Source organism: Hippopotamus amphibius, chromosome 3, assembly GCF_030028045.1.
Source record: "Hippopotamus amphibius kiboko isolate mHipAmp2 chromosome 3, mHipAmp2.hap2, whole genome shotgun sequence".
NCBI classification, from domain to species: Eukaryota; Metazoa; Chordata; class Mammalia; order Artiodactyla; family Hippopotamidae; genus Hippopotamus; species Hippopotamus amphibius.
Genome location: NC_080188.1, coordinates 27,250,610 through 27,268,357, shown reverse-complemented (window position 1 = coordinate 27,268,357; position 17,748 = coordinate 27,250,610). Strand labels below are relative to the sequence as shown.

General features: G+C 43.2%; 1 protein-coding gene and 1 long non-coding RNA gene across 3 annotated transcripts in view; one reads left to right on the top strand and one right to left on the bottom strand.

The window, feature by feature from the left end:
• The window catches only part of LRRC66 (leucine rich repeat containing 66), a 23,552-nt gene extending 19,526 nt beyond the window's left edge, over positions 1-4,026 (top strand). The window contains exons 4-5 of one of the 2 annotated variants that reach the window (XM_057726087.1): positions 804-993; positions 2,221-4,026. In XM_057726087.1, coding sequence (XP_057582070.1) covers positions 804-993; positions 2,221-4,025 — 1,995 coding nt within the window. In that variant the 3' untranslated portion in view covers position 4,026. Of the gene's footprint in view, positions 1-773; positions 994-2,220 lie in introns of both variants that reach the window. The other variant, XM_057726086.1, reaches the window with a different exon arrangement.
• LOC130848124 (uncharacterized) lies at positions 3,494-17,748 on the bottom strand. Its single transcript, XR_009052529.1, has 4 exons — positions 17,640-17,748; positions 14,711-14,765; positions 3,761-3,958; positions 3,494-3,567 (listed from the first exon to the last, which is right to left on the bottom strand). It is a non-coding gene; the product is annotated as an uncharacterized LOC130848124 (long non-coding RNA).

Genomic DNA, 17,748 nt, shown 5'->3' with positions numbered 1-17,748 from the left:
CTGTAAAAAGGGGGAAATGACAAAGGTGTTGGGAGGATTAGAGATACTGCATGTAAAGCACCCAGTAGAATGCCTGGTACACAGCAATGCTCTGCAAATGGCAGCTAGATCTACACCTAACTATGCTTTCCTAGCCACGTCACACCACTGCCATATCCAGCTTCACAGATCCTGCTCTGTGTTTTTAGAGTCACTGAATCTTTTTGTTCCCCAGTTTCCCCTTCGTTTCCGATGAGACTAGGAAAGTTAGTCATTTCGTGTATACTGAGTAGCCATGGATGCAGAGAAATGTACTACTACCTTTAAGATAATACTTGATGCAACAGAACTCTGTTTGCTACTTCTGGTCAACCACAGTTCTGGGCTCTATATCCTCATCATCCAGTATCTTCTGCCACTTTCAGGATCACAGTGCTTCTAGACATTCTAGACCTGGTATCTAATCTAGACCTTGATAACAACTGGGAGTCTAGGTTATATCTAACAGTACAAATCACAACTCATAAGAAAGAAGGAAGGGAAAGTGATTGAGCATCTAATACAGGCACCATATGTAAAGTTTTCACATACATTTAATCCTCAGAACAACCCTGGGAGGTAGGCTCATCGAGTCAACAATTTGCCGAGTCTCACAGAGTTCTTAGGGGCAGAGCAGAGATTTAAACCCAGTATGCTCTGACTCTAAAATCCATGCTAAGTTCATATGGCTTCCACAGAGATATAGAGAGTATCTGTAACGCATCTATTTTGTCTCCAAATGTCTTTATTCACAGCCTGTCCTAAATTCGTTTCTTCTCGAGCAGGTTGTAGACCTCAGCAGCAATGCCCTGACCGCCATCCTGCCGATGGTGACCATGGCTCTAGAACTTCCCCACCTGCAGGCTGACTTGGCCGATAACCAGTGGCAGTGTGACTATAGTGCGGTGATCTTCCAAAATGTCATTTCTGAATCCTGGAGGAAAAAGTGGAATGCAATTTGCAACAAGTCTATAGGTAAGTCAGTAGTAACTCTTCTCTCAGAAATGGTTCTTTAAACAGAAAAAAAGCACATGAAAAATTTAATCTCACTTGAAACAATGACAGTCCCCCCAGAGGCAAGAGTTCTGATCTATGGCATTAGTCATCCTTGGGCCGTATCACAGGAAAACCATTGGTACCTAACTGTTTTCCTCAGTTCATGACTGATTTTCATCATGTGGTCAGAGAAACCTAGTTCAACTAGCTCAGAAACCACTGGATTTGGTTAAAATCAGAAATTTTACGAAGAGAGAATTTTTCTCTAAAGCTCTAAAATGTCATATTTTTATCCCAAATACTAACAAAATAGTTGATCAAAGAAAGCACTTCTAAAACTTGAAACATAATTATTTAAAATGCTTGCTAACCCTCTGAAAGTATAATCCTATACATACATAAAACACACAGTTTTCAAAAGTATATTTTGCTTTGATTTGTTCCCTGCCATTCTCTGGAAAGTTTTTTCCTCTCTCACTATTAACTATCTTGGCTAAATCTCAAACTCCTAACTTGGGGGCAGGGCGGGGGGGGGAGTTTTTTTTTAAATAAGTCCTGGCCTCTGTTCTATTCAGGACTGCTATTAAATGGAGACATGGCCATGCTTACCAGATTTAGGAAAAATCCATGAAGATGAGAGAGAAGTCTTAATGGTGTCAGCCACACTTGTTTCATCGCTCTGTAAAACCCACACTGGCATTCTGAGTGTGGAGGGCAGAACGTCACAACGAGCAGAGAAACCTGAATATTTTTGCTGTTTACCAGCACTGAGAAATGGCGAGGAAATGATATCGTAAACACAGGTGGGGCCACGGCAGATTTTGCAGGGAGTTGGTGGAATGTTCTCGAAAATGTGCAGTAAATAGGCAAGGCTGTAGAGAAAGGAGGAGCAATGGGGCTGTCCCCACAATCTGACTTCCTTCCTCCCTGTGGGCAGCAGTCAGTCAGGAAGCCTAAGAAACACGGCCTCCTGGGCCTGGGAGCAGCAGACTTGAGCCTGAGAGCCTCGTGTAAATGTGCACAGAGCCTTACACATGCTGTTGGCATCAGACAACCAATCACACAATCAGCCAGTAAAGTTGCTAATCATGTAATACACACTTTAAATCTGGCCAGATAAGGACTGAGGAGGCACAGATGCTTATTAAACCACCGGAATCTCATTCCCATGTCCACTCAATGTGTGCTTTTACCCCCCACTCTCAGGGAAGGAGGAGGTATACTGGTGGAACCCCACAAGCACAACGTCCAGAGACACCCACCTTCCTAACACTAATCCGAATCATATGAAAAGCCTCATCATGAGCAAAGCTGAGAGGCCCGAGGGAGTGCGCTTCTCCACTCTGGGGAAGAAGGGCCCAGGGGGCTCTGAAACCAGTGAGAGGCAGAGACGGCCGGCAAGACGGGTTAGGAGCGCCAGGGATGTGCAAGCTGCCAGCAGAAGGGACGCGGCTTCCCAGGACCTGGTCTTGCCCATCTGCCTGTCGGTGTTCATCACATTCTTCGTGGCTTTCTGCCTGGGGGCTTTTGCGGGGGCTTTTGCGAGGCCTTATGCGGACAGACTGTGTCAACAGAGATGCCGGGAAAAAAGTCCAGCTTCAGAGAACGTGTATTCAAATCAGGGCTTCTACGATGAAATCGAAGCTGCAGGGAACATAGAGCAGCCAAGGATGGATCTGAGCCTGACTTTCCAGGATCTAAACCTCTATGAGAGCCAAGCCCCACACGCGACTGTCATTCCTGCGAGAACGCCGCCGGCACCAAGCAGAAAGGAGGCTGGCGGCGGGCAGGGCGGGAAACAATGGGGGGACCACACTGGGGCAGGAAGCCGGGAGGATAACGCGCTCCCAAATCACAGTGCAGCCCGGCCCATTCTCCGCGGCCCGCCAAATGCCGATGACACCCAGCTAATGTCGGCAGGACAGGACCACATCTACAGCAGTGATATTCCTGAAGAAGTAAATTATGACACTGTGGCCCGGAAAGATTCCCTCCGTGAACGTTCAGTGGGCATCCCTGCCGTGGCTGCCAGATTACAGACAAGCCCTGGCTCAGTCCGTAAGGATTCCAACGAATTAGGCCCACCCCTCCCCAGAGAAATGACTGCGCCTCTCTCCCAAATGGGAGCGCACACCAAAGCGCCGAGGACCAGAGAGGAGGGGAGAGGGGGCACTCCACACTTCCCTTCGGAGTTTTCTAAGGTGAGTGTGCTGAGTGCACAGCAGCAAAGGCTCCAGGGCGCGGGTGATGAGGGAGAATCTCCCGCCCACTATGGAGCGGCCACGCTCCGTGACCCAGGCGATGCGGATCGTTCCCCACCGGGCTTCCCTCCGGGTTGGGGTCCTGACCTGTATGTGACTCCTGAGAACAAGGAACCAGCACAAAAGGACACTCCTGAGGCTCAGCACGAGTTGGACACCAACTCCAGTTCTGACGAAGGGTCTTTATTTACTCTAAGTTCAGCAAGTTCAGAGGACTGGAGAAATGTGGCTGAAGGAGAGGCACATGGTAAGGAGAGCTGCAGGGCCGGCGAGCCCCTGGGGGACGAGGACTCTGGGGAGAGGAGGCACAATGTCACGTCATTAGAGAGTCTTGAGGAAAACATGGCCTTCCAGAAGATTCTGGGGAAATGCAAGAATCAGGAAGATCGTTTTGGAAAAACTCTCATTTCTGATCCAGACTACAGTTTGCAAGAGACTCATCTGGAAAGTGCCTCTAACGCCAATCAATTTGAGGATCCACTGACCTTGCCCAGGTCACCACGTAACAGTCCTTGCAGTGACGAGATCCCAGGCGTGTCCGTTTACGATTATGTCAGAGCTCTTCAATCCGAGGCAGCAGAGTGGCATTGCTCACTGGGAAACTTGGCATTTTTTAATGTGGATGTTTTACCACAAACACCAACATGTTCTGCCAAAGTTCCCTCAGATCCTGATGAGAGTGCCTGTCGTGAAGGAGATGCAGACATTTGTCAATATGAACCTAACATGCAGGGAATAGACACAGCTTAAAACAATATTCCTTCCAAGATCACTGTGGGGAAAAACTCAAGACCCTCATAACAAGATTCAGAAGAGGACAACATGCATGGACACTGATGCAAATGAGGGGTTTGTATGTCCTCTTGAGGACGATGATTCCGGAAAGGTTATAAGCCAAACACAATTGTCACAATCCTATGGTGATGAACCAGCTCTTTAGTGTGAAAGGGAGTTGGGGGTGGGAGGAGTATTTTGAAGATGGTCAAGAGCCAGGTACCACTATTACAAATGCTTCCAAATGAAACCAGTTCACTAAGAACACGAGAGCACTTCAGTGACAGAGACTGGGGTCAACATTCAGAGCCACATCAATGAATTTGATTTTCTAAATTCTTCCCTATGTTCAGTTAATTCTCATATAAACCTACCATTCACAAGACATGGATCATTTAGGCAGGAAAGCGCTGAGTTATTTGGACATCAAAGGTTCCAATTAATAAACTTTACATTGGGCTTCCTAGGTGGCACAGTGGTTAAGAATCTGCCTGCCAATGCAGGGGACACAGGTTTGATCCCTGCTCCAGGAAGATCCCACATGCCACGGAGCAACTAAGCCCGTGTGCCAAAAACAAACAAACAAACAAAAAAAAAAATAGTAAAAAAAATAAATAAATAAACTTTACATTAAAATTTAACACTGATGATGTTGCAGTTAGGAAAAGATGATTCTAATTTTTATGCTCAAATGCAGACCCAGAGAAATCTGACAGTTGTTGGCTGTTTATGTGAGCAAAAGTTCTGCTATGACAAAGACAAGGACATTCGCCTTGAAAATAAAGGGAATTCAAGTAACATTTTTAGTGCATATTGAAGCACATGGAGCTGCTGAAGAGATTTTAACAAATTCTGTGCAAAGAACAGCACGGCTTTTTGGAGTTTGATTAGGAAACTAAAAAACTGGAGGGATTCAGAGCAATTCTAAATATTTGTTAAAAGTAATGTTAAAGGAGGGACTCTTTTGTCGAACAAGGTATAAATTAAAAATCAGTTTTCAAGAGGAGAAGTGATGTTTCTCATAAAAGAAAAAAGGTACTCCACATTACCCTTGATTAGGCCTTCCTCGGAGTGACTCTTGGGGATTGGGGATCTCAGGAGCTGTGTTCTGTTTATCCTCCTACTTCTCTGACACTTTCTCCTTTGCCTTCCTGACACTTCTCTGCTTTGCCTTCTTGAAGAGCATTCCTCAAGGGTCTGTTCCCAGTCTCTCTTTGCCACTCTTCTTGGACCCCACTGCTTCATGACCAGCTCTATACAGGTAATGCTCAGGTCTGCACCACAAGACCCAACCTTCGTCCCAAACTCCAGACTCCCATTCTCCACCCCAGTTGCCTAAATCTATGTAGATCCTCTGGGGGCCAAAATCTATCATTTTCTTTCATGATCATGACCTCCCACATCCTCTTCCTTGGCTGATAGTATCATGACACTCACCCAGTAAAGCCAGTTAAAGTTTCTGACTCCTCTCTCATTTCCTAAATCTGAGTAGCCTCTAAGCTGTATACAGCAGGGATTTGTCTCTGCAAGGAGACATTTAGGCTTGAACATCTGGATGGGGACTAGGCTATGTATGTTGAACGAGTGTTTGCATAGAAAGCACCCTCTTTTTATTTAGAGTGAATATTTAGGGTAGACTAAGATGGAAGGTGATGGAATTTGAGGGGATGACCTTAAGGACCTCCCAATCCAACTGTTGGCATCATCGCTACTCTCACAGGACCCAACACCTCAGTAACTCTTAACTTTGTGATCTCTACTCTCAACACCCAAATAAGGCACATCACTTATCTATCAACTAGATTATTTTGAGGCCTCTTTGTGACCTTTAGTATCTCTCCTTGACTCCACTCACCCCCAAATAATTTTAAATAATTTTATATTGTATCCATCTCTCCACTATGCAAAAAAAGCTTTAATAGCTCTCCATTGTCTATATAAAGACCAAATCCCATAATCTAGATACATCCTGCCTTTCCAACTTCATCTCACAATATTTTCACTTCATCACACATTCTATATTTTGGTTTGTATCATTTATATCAATAATTTATTCATGTCAGCTAACTTTTGAGCCATTTACTGGTCCCTGATCAATTTCTTCTTCCTTGTCAGTGCTCAGAATTGCTATTTTGAAATTTCCTTGTCCCTGAATTTTCACTGAGGAAATTTAGGCTATCAAGAAGAAACTCCTTCACCCCCCTACCCCGTGCAGTAAACATTTTTATAACCATATCTACACTCACACCTTTCCTCCAGTCTAAGAAGGCTGCATTCTTTTGGTCAATGTCAATCCCTTCAGTCCCCTCTTGCTGTGGTCCTGGGTGTGGATCCACACTGTTTCCCCTTCCTGCACGTCCAAACTTTCTCCGTCTGATGGCTTTTTCTCACGGGCAATAAGCATGCTCAAGTCCCTTCAACATCCACATTAAAGAAGGCAAACACCACCCTGCTGTTCCCTCAAAATACCACCTTCTTTTCTCCTTCATAGCTAGGATCCTCCAAGGAATGGTCAGCAACTGTCTGTTGATGTACTAGCACATGGTGGTCAGGCTTCAGCTCACCGTTCCCTTAACCCATGCCAGTAGAGGTCGCCAGTAGAGGTCACCAGCAACCTCCAGAAGGACATGCATGGACTCCAGTCTCATCAAGTAAAACCTCTGCCGCTTTGGACACTGTCAGCCACTCCCACTTGACATCCCTTCTCTGTAGCTTTGTGACACAATTCTGTAAAGATGAGGATCCCAGCAAGACCCAGATGGCACAACACAGGGGTGAATAGAGGGAGTTTAATGAAAAAACCACTTGGAGAGAACTGGACAGGATGAAGGGAAATTAGTAAGGGAAGATAAAGGACCTAACGGCTAGTAATAAATAGGTGAAAGCCTTTCCCACACCTAGGCCTGAAGAGACAAAGGGAATTGCAGCTACGGGCGCACAGCAGGAGCCGTGATCTTTGGTAGAGGAACGCAGCCATCAAGACTCCAGCAGGAAGAATCAACATAGTGAAAATGACTGTACTACCCAAAGCAATTTACAGATTCAATGCAATCCCGATCAAATTACCAATGGCATTTCTCACAGAACTAGAGCAAGAAATCTTACGATTTGTATGGAAACGCAAAAGACCCCGAATAGCCAGAGCAATCTTGAGAAGGAAGAATGGAGTTGGTGGAATCAGGCTTCCCGACTTCAAACTATACTACAAGACCACAGTGATCAAGACAGTATGGTACTGGCACAAAAATAGAAAGGAAGATCAATGGCATAGAATAGAGAACTCAGAGGTAAGCCCAAACACATATGGGCACCTTATCTTTGACAAAGGAGGCACGAATATACCATAGAAAAAAAGACAGCCTCTTCAATAAGTGGTGCTGGGAAAATTGGACAGCAACATGTAAAAGAATGAAGTTAGAACACTTCCTAACACCATACACAAAAATAAACTCCAGATGGATTAAAGACCTATGTGTAAGGCCAGACACTATAAAACTCCTAGAGGAAAACATAGGCAGAACACTCTATGACATCCATCAAAGCAAGATCCTTTTTGACCCACCTCCTAGAATCATGGAAATAAAATCAAGAATAAACAAATGGAACCTAATGAAACTTAAAAGCTTTTGCACAGCGAAAGAAACCATAAACAAGACTAGAAGGCAACCCTCAGAATGGGAAAAAATAGTTGCCTATGAAACAACGGACAAAGGATTAAGCTCCAAAATATACAAGCAGCTCATGAAGCTTAATACCAAAAAAGCAAATAACCCAATCCACAAATGGGCAGAAGACCTAAAGAGACATTTCTCCAAAGAAGACATACAGATGGCCAACAAACACATGACAAGATGCTCAACATCACTCATCATCAGAGAAATGCAAGTCAAAGCCACAATGAGGTATCACCTCACACCAATCAGAATGGCCATCATCACAAAAACTGGAAACAACAAATGTTGGAGAGGGTGTGGAGAAAAGGGAACTCTCCTGCACTGTTGGTGGGAATGTAACTTGGTACAGTCACTATGGAAAACAGTTTGGAGGTTCCTTCAAAAACTACAAATAGAAATACCGTATGATCCAGTAATCCCACTCCTGGGCATATACCCAAAGAAAACCATAATCCCAAAAGAAACATGTACCATAACGTTTACTGCAGCACTATTTACAATAGCCAGGACATGGAAGCAACCGAAATGCCCATCAACAAATGAATGGATAACGAAGATATGGCATATATATACAATGGAATTTTACTCAGTTATAAAAAGGGATGAGATGGAGCTATATGTAATGAGGTGGATAGACCTAGAGTCTGTCATATGGAGTGAAGTCAGAAAGAGAAAGACAAATATTGTATGTTAACTCACATATACGGAATCTAAAAATGGTACTGATAAACTCAGTGACAAGACAAGAACAAGGACGCAGATGCAGGGAATGGACTGGAGAACTCGAGGTTTGGGGGGGGCGGGGGATGAAGGGGAAGCTGAGACGAAGCGAGAGAGTAGCACAGACATATATATACTACCAACTGTAAAACAGATAGCCAGTGGGAAGTTGTTGTATAACAAAGGGAGTTCAACTTGAGGATGGAAGATGCCTTAGAGGACTGGGACGGGGAGGGTGGGGGGGGACTCGAGGGAGAGTGGGGGGGGAGTCAAGGGAGGGAGGGAATACGGGGATATGTGTATAAAAACAGCTGATTGAACTTGGTGTACCCCAAAAAATAATAAATAAATAAATAAATAAATAAATAAACAAACAAACAGCCAGTGGGAAGTTGTTGTATAACAAAGGGAGTTCAACTCGAGGATGGAAGATGCCTTAGAGGACCGGGACGGGGAGGGTGGGGGGGGACTCGAGGGAGAGTGGGGGGGGGAGTCGAGGGAGGGAGGGAATACGGGGATATGTGTATAAAAACAGATGATTGAACTTGGTGTACCCCCCAAAAAATAATAAATAAAATTAAAAAAAGAAAAAAAAAAAGACTCCAGCAGGAGAAAGCCAGGAGGATAACCACCCGGCCCGTCTCTCTGCTCACCCTCCAGTCTCCCAGTGGCTGACCTCTGGGAGCCAGAAGGCAAGAGAGCCTGTTGATGCAGTCCACCGAGGTCACCCTTCCAGGCCACAGAGCAGGACAGAGAATAGGAGAAAATCAATGTGGAGAATAGATTTGGGCAAATAGGGGCCATACAGCACATACTTCCTTTTGCTTCTTCTGTAATTCTGGTCACTCTCAGACTTCTTTTCCACCTTCTCTTTCCTTGCTTGCCTGGTAAATATCTAAATGTTTCCCAGGGCTTGGTGGTCCCAGACCCCCTTGTCTTCTCACTCATTCTCCTTTCCCCACGTAAGCTGTCATTTGTCATGGCTTCCACCATCACCTAATTGCGGATATTTCCTGTTTCTGTAACTCCAGCCCTGAAATCTTTCTGGAACTTTACGCTGATATCCAGCTGCCTGTTGGATATCCCCACAGGCCCTTTAAACTAAGCGTGTACACCGTGAAACTCAGAAGCAGCCCTTAACCCTCTCCATGCACCCAGTCTGATCTTCGGCCTTCCATGTCACTCTCTGCCCCGTTGCTCCATCCGGACATTCAGGAATCTTCTTCTCCTTGCAGCCCACGTCTAATTATTGGCCACTGAGTGCAGCCACTTGTAGCCCCTCAACATCTGTCAAGTCCATTCCATCCTCTCAGTCCACCGAGTCCCAGCTTCCGCTCTCACCTTGATACTCCCACCGAATCTGTGACAACAGCACACCACCTGGCTTCTTTACCTCTGGTCCTACGTGCCTTTATTATTCCCACGCTCAGCCAGGGGGGTGGTTCCTAAAACCCAAGGGTGATCACATGGTTCCCCTGAGTAGGGTCTACATGGCTACAGGCTTTTCTGTTTTTCTAAAGCACCGCATAACTCCCTGTCTCCAGACCTTTGCTCACTTCGCACCTGCCTGAAATACTCTTTCCAACCCCACCCAGCAATCCCACCCAGACGAGCCCCCTTTAGCTCAGTAGATCCTACTTGGGTCTCAGCCTTAACTGTCACTTCCTCACAGAAGGCTTCCTGGACCCCTAGACTAAGTTAGACTTCCCTATTGCACACTCGCTCATTACACAGGCATTGTCCTTCACGGAGGACAGCTACCACAAATAACGTTACATAATTATTTGCGTGATTATGGATTTAATGTCTTTCTGCCTGTTCTATCCTCTTACCTCCATGAGAACAACAACAACAAAAATATGTCTTGTCTCCTGAAGGCCTGGCATTTAATAGGTTCTTGGTATATGGACTTGTTAAATAAATGAATGAAAACAAACTCTTTAGCATGATATATAGGGATGCCCGTAACCTGGTCTGGCTTTCCATCCAATTTTCCATGTGGTATTTATCTCACTGTGCCCTACCTCATTCCTAAAATAAGGACACACCAGACTATGTCACCCCACAACGCCTTGCCCACCCTGCTCCTCACATCTGGGGACACATCTGGCCTCTCCGCTAAGCCCTGCCTCATCTGCCTGGCAAACGTCTCTGCTGTTTTCAAGACACCATTTAAGGTCACCTCCTCCATGAGCCTTTCTCAGCTCATTCCCCCCAAGTAGAAAGGACCACTTCCTTCCTTCCTTTGGCCCCCACCGTAGTGCTGTGTATTATGGAGAAAACAAGGTTTCACGCAGCTTGAATGAGATCACTAGAGACCCTTGTATGGGCCAACATCCAACTGCTGGGTGAAGTTCAGCTCCAGCATGGAGTCTAAGAAGCTGAAAATCATCTCAGAGTTGGCAGTTACTTTATAAAGTGAAAAATTACTTTCTATTTCAGCAGCACTGAGAAAAAAAGTATTTACAATTTTACTATTTGTGTTTGTTTTTGTTCACACTCCTAAAATAAAAGCTTCTGGTAATGTGGCATAAACATCACAGGCACTGCAGTTAAGTAGCTCTATCTCAGCAAGCACTCATAAAAACAAAATTTTTAAAACCTCCCTCAATGTGCCTGCTGTAAGCTTGGCTAACACTGCTTGATGTGAGTGAGATTTGAGGCCCGCTACTTCCAGATTTCAGAAAGGTCTCGCCTTTGGGGTCTGCCCCCAAATCACCTCAAAATTTACCTAAGTTCCATAGATCTCCTTTACTCCAATTTTCCCCTCTGGTTTAGTTTCACTTATTTTGATTATGACTCTAGTTCTACTATCACATAAATGACCTTTAAAACATCTTACTTTTCATTAAGATAAGTCTTTTGGCATTTCTTTAGCAGAGTGACTCAAAATTTTATCAACCTAACAATTCCATAACAACATATTTTCATCTAAGAAATATTCGAAAACTCCCTGGTATAATATACCTTTCCATATTTCTAAAACTATTAAATACTTCTTGGACTAATGGCTGCAAACAACAAGAAACATTAAATTTTTTTTTTTGAAGTGCAATTAGTGCCACATTTAATTGTCTTTTTAATGTTATCTTCTACCCCTCAGGATCAATGAAGTCATTTTGATTCAGGTTGACAAAATTTTCCCCTAACCCTCTAGAGTGGTTCAAGGTGTAAGGCCTCAGGCCTCGCTCTCCCTCTCTCCTCGAGAAGGATTCATCCAGTTCTTTTCAGTGGCTGTGCAGGGCGAAGGAGAAAATCAAGGGAGTAACTACCGGGAATAACTGCTAGAACCACCAAACAGCAAATTAATGCAAGCAGCAAGATACCACCATATTTCCAATCTGTTTGAAAGACAAAATCCATTCAACTCAAGGCTACAGGTTTTCTTTGAAGTACCTTCAGACCCAAAGGAGATGGAGGTGAGACAGGGAGAAGGGGTTCCTATAGCCTATGAATTTCACTAGTGCTTTATACTACATTACTATGTCATCAAATAAAGTAACTGGCAGGCCACAGATTTATAGCAGGAGGTCTCACTAGCCTGTCCACTAATAAGTTAGGGGAGAGAATGCCATATTTCTGTCGCCTGAAAAATCTTATATTCATGAGAACTTGAGGGCAAGAACTGTGGCTATCTGAGCATTGTTTCTGCACAGACTTCAGCCAGTCTATATTTTTCAAAAGCCCTCGTTAATGTTCTACTACTACCTGAAAATTCTAGGTGATGTGGGCAGTGAAAGTGTTAATGAATTTTAAGGCTCTGTGGACTCTTTGTAATTTAACATATAACAAATGTACTTCAGTTGCCAGAATGAACAAGGACATCCCAAACCGAGGCACGAAATCTTTTCAGTCTTTTGCTGACGTGTATCTCGTCTGCATTTGTGTGTCTATGTATCTGCAATCCTGAAGCAGTTCATATGCTTAAACATAATAACATCTTTGCTCTTTTGAATAAATACAATCCAAATATAATACATTACTTGAAAAGAAAATTCTCATTTTTCTTTGAATATTGTTATGACACTGGCTTTTCATGACTCAATATATTGTAACTAACCATAATTTTTGGTTTTATTTTTATTTTTTGATACTCAAATTGTTGCAATTTGGTCAGTGGATCCCCCTTTAAGCTGGTTTCTGTGTCTTTCTCCAGAATTTCTAAAGCATCATTACTTTCTGGTAATAAATGTTCCAAGTCAGTCTAGAATATTACCCCAGGAATGGAATCAGCTTCTCTCCAAGGAGACCAGCCTTCATTTAGTGGAGAATAAATAGTTCTGGTTTGTCTGTTATAGGGTGAAATGTGCATTACTGAAAAACCTCACATTCTACAAAATCACACATTAAAAGTCATGGGGCTTATGCGATAAATAAAGTTGGGACACCACTCAAAATAGGCAACCTTGTAACCAAAGCACTAAGAACAACAATCATTGGTACCTTGGAAATCACCGTGGACCACCCAGGCAGCTGGACATGGCTAGAGGCTACCACAGTAAACATTAAACGTTCACATAAACACGGAGTGGCAATGCTGGCCACAGTTTAGTTAGAGCAGAGCTGGGGATGGGGGGAGTGGGGAGTGCTGGGATAATCCAGCTGGGACCAGCTCCAAGCCAGGAACTTCCCAGGCACAGGAGTCAAGAGTGGCTCAAGGCTGGGGTGCACCTCTCTGGGCCTTCCCAGAGAGCCTGGTGCAGGCGCTCATTTTCAATTTCCACAAAACACAGCTGAAGGAATCCTACTCCCCGTACAGCACTGAGTGATGGGATTGTTTTCCTTCCCGCTGAAGGCTGCAATTCTACTCCTGCTCTTCTGGCTTCCCTTGCCTAGAAAAAATCTGATATGATCAAACTTGACTTCTAGGTTAGACTGACATCATTCTCTAATTGCACTAATTCCTATGGTAAAAACATGCTTTGTGAAACCATCTATTTCTTCTCTCTTTGTACATGGAGGATACATTGAGAGGTGGAGGCTATTCCACCTCCTCGAATCTGAGTGACTTGTGACTGCTTTAACCAACAGAGTACAGCAGAAGTGACACTGTAGGGCTTCCAAGATCATCATAAGAACTCTTACAGCCTCTGCCTGGGTGCCTTGGAATGTTCACTCTGGGCAAAGCCAGCCACCACATAAGAAGTTCAGTTACCCTAAGGCCACCATACAGGAAGGGAACTCAAGCTAGCCGCATGGAGACAGAGATGCCCAAGCAGCTCCCTATCGTTCCAGACATCCCGTCAGATGTTAGACACTGAAACGTGATGACTTCAGGGAGCTACCTGGTGGTCTAATGGTTAGGACTCGGCGTTTCACTGCTATAGCCCAGGTTCGATCCCTGGTGGGGAACTGAGATCCCTCAAGCTCCGCAGAACAGCTGAAATTTAAAAAAAAAGATATACTAAAGATGATGGCTTCAGCCACCGCCACACCTGACTGCAATCCTGTAAGACCCAAAGCAAGAACAACTCAGCCAACCCCATCAAGCTCCAGAACTGTGAGAGAGAATGGTAGATTGTTGTTTTAAGCCACTGAGTTTTAGCGTGGTCTGTTATGTACTTGACCAGAACATGGAGGAATATACTATACTAGTGTGTGAAAATTAGGCATAAGGATGGAGAATAGATTATCTGTGTTGAGTGGAGTGTTGGGGTAACTGTAGCTGGGCTATTTAGAGGCAGAATTAGAAAATATCTCCTATGTATGTATGAGTTCACATGTACACTTTAAGGTTTAGTTTTACATTTGCTCTGTGACATACCTGCTAAAAATTTTAGTTTCTATTCCCAACTTTAACTTCTTTTCTTTCATAATTTGCTGAGTCATTGCTTTATTTATAACAAAATCAAATCATATAACTATTTATTTGTTTTATCCTTTCACACAATATAAGTCTAAAGTAAAAATGTTAATATTAACACAGTAAGATTACTGGATGATTAATAAGGTTTTTTTTAACATTGCAGTGTTTGGCAGCTGTATTTGTAAACATTCTATTACTGACTGCTACTCAAATTCCTTTGTTTCCATTTATTGGGGTTGAAACATAAACAAAGCTTCCTGTTGTGTTTAGGTTTTGCGATGCTTAAAGCCTTATTTTTACCATGCTACTGTTTCAAATGTCAGAAATTATAATGTACTTTCTAAAGTATTAGTAGAACCAGAAACAGCTTTTAGTAGAGAAAGGAGAAAACATAACTTGTTTTAAGTTTATTTACATTTGCAGTCATTAAGTACCATTTTTTTTCTATTACTATCTCTTACCTGTATTTTGTGACTTTTTAAACGTCTCTAAAATCTGTTTCATGATTGTTGACATCTAAATGAAGAAAAGAGGTTTACACTTCACATGGGTAAAAAGAAACTTTTATCATAAAACAATTTAATAAAAAGAGAGTTCTGATAGCCTTACACTGAATGGCTGGGAGACAGCCAAACAAGAATTATCACCAGAGACAGGCAGTCTCACTTACCTGAGACTTTGTCTCAACCCTACTATTTAGCAAATATGCACTGGTGGCAACACCTCTTTTCAACAAAGAGGTGTTATTTGCATATGATGCCCAATTAAACAAATATACATTTAGGTGCAAGAGAATTTGCTCACAGTTCCTTTTAATGAAACTATTTTCCTTTCTTAAAGAGACAAAATGTTGTTTCCTATTTTTCTCAAAAAAGGGCTTATATTAGTCTGGGGTGTACAATATTCTATTTGTCTTTCTTGACGTGGGACTTCACTACATGTCTTATAATCTTTGTCTGCGAGCTCTCTTCCATGGAGCCCTTCCCATGAGGTCCCAGGCAACTGCCCTCCCCTGTGCAGATGGCCTCCGTCCAGGCTCTGTGGGATTTGTTGATTCCAAATTAATTTTCACATTAGCTTTACAGGTTGTGGAAAAGGTATTGGTATAAGATTGAAGGGAGCAGAACTGAAAGGACCAGCTGGAGAGACATCATAAGGGTAGGATCCACAGAGTTGATTGACTAACCCAGTGCCTGTCGTGTAACAAGAGCTGCATGAATATTTGTCAGATACACGAGTGAGGGAATGAAGGGAGGGAGGGAGGAAGGGGAGGAAGAAGGAAGAAGGGAAGGTAGAGACTTCTGCTATACCGAGGTGCAGTAGGTCTTTTTAAATCTAGATTAATCCTCACTCCACTACCACCTCTTTCCATGCCCTTGACTTGCTAAAGACACAGGGTAATTGTCCCGCAGAGTGACCATCAATCTGGATTTGGCTAATTGCTTCCTCCTCGTATCATTTTATTCCATCTGGTATTTGGATTTCTGGCTGTCCCTGAGTGCATGAATTATGTTTCGCCATTACTTGCCTGTGAATATCCCACCCACCCTTCAGAACTCAGCTCAAAAGCTGCTCTCCTCCTTATGAAGCAGAATCTCAGAATCAGCCTTCCTCGCTCTCTCTCTGTGTTCCCCAAATGCCTACCCAGTAATTCTCTTTAGCCTTTATTCAACTCTGCCTCCCACTACATGGTTTTTCTGACCTGGCTGTGTCTTGGTAGCAGTTCCTGTATAGTCTCCTTCGGGAGCTTTCCTAAAACACCGCGTTACAAGACTTCAGATTTGCTTTCTTTAGTCATCAGACTTATTCTCCAAATGTATTGAGACAAAAAGCTGGCTGATGAAACTTGGTTGTTAAATAGCAGCTTAAATGTAGGCCCCAAATTGTGTTTGAAATGTAAGCATGGGACTTTCTGTCATGTATTTTTATAGGATTAGTGGGCTCCTGTGGCAGCACAGCCCAGGCCCTGAAAGCTGGCCTCTCTTGATATGGTCAGGACTACATCACTGACCACAGTAAACAGAGGGCCTACTGACTTTCTCTGCAGGGCGGCCCAAGGCAATAGGATATGCCCTGGGTGGTGTCCTGGGTACCACTCGGAGACTCCAGGCTGTCAGAACAAGTCCTTCTTCCTTCTCTTCTCTGACAACAAGCTTTGCTCTACCCAGAAAGGCTGGAGATGGCATTGAAGCTTACTGGGGTTTTACCCATACCTCGTGGGGCTACATAAAGATCCACTTCTTTAGAGAAAAAAAGACCCTGCTTCCAATTCCATCCCCAGAACTAGAACGTCAGTCCTCATGCAACCTGTGTCCTATAGCATCTGGACTGCAAGCTCATTGAGAGCGAGTCATGCTTTAAACATACCTCCCACCCCTACATTCCAGCATCAAATATTGAACAGAAATTAAGGAAAAGGCAGATTTCAAATAATCCTTACTCAGTGAATTATTTCATCAAAATAATTAAACACAGAGTTGATGCTTCAGTTTTAATGAAAAAGGAGTCTGGTGTAGCTCATAAACAAGGAGAATTAGCAAGGCCTTGACCAGTTCTGGGTGGAGCATTGTGACCTATTCATTCAACAGCAGATGTAGCTAGAAGGAGTGAGCCCATGGTTTCCTGCAATTTTTGCCTAAGCTGTGATGTAGAAATTAGCAGTGCTTTTCAAATCAAATGTAAAGTTACAAAATGAACAAAAATGAAAAATAAGACTAGATATTTCCCATAAATTCTTTACCTTCATGTAAAGTCAAATCTTTCTCTATACTTAATGTCCTTAATAAGTAATGTAAATATTGCAGTCATTTCTTATCTCATTGATTTAAAAGCTCATTTTCCATTCAGATGCAATGTTTTGACTGGTTAAATAGTAGTTACCTGAATACAGCTGCAGAAATCTAGAGTTACATTCACTTTCATTGATTACTTTTAGATTCACTAATTATTTACATTTGCCATATTTGCTTTTTCTCTCATACGCATGTGCACACACGCATATACACATGCACACACGCATATACACACACACACTAAATACACACATACATATATATACATTCCAGAAACACGGGTGAATAATGTCACAGATATCTTTTCTGCTATATATTTTTAAAGTAAAACAGTATTATCTATGATTCCAAACTCTGTGGACATCTTTAGATACCAAAATCCCTCTAACGACAGTTTTGTTTTGCCTCAGCATTGATGTATTAATGTTGGTCACATTCAGAATGCCATCCCTCGGCAAGGGGAATGAACTTCTGATGCTGGATGATAAGAAATAATATTGATAATTATACAGGAAATAATAAAATCGCTTTTCCTCCTTTTCCCCCCCCCCAGCTTTTGTCATTCCATTCTCTCTTGCAGCTGGTATAGGTAACTGACCTGACTTCAGGGAAGCACTGTTCCAATTTGGAGCCGTTTCCAGGTGAATAATGGATCAGAGCTGGCAGAGCCCACCATTGATTCCAACCTTATTCTGCAGAGAAGGAAA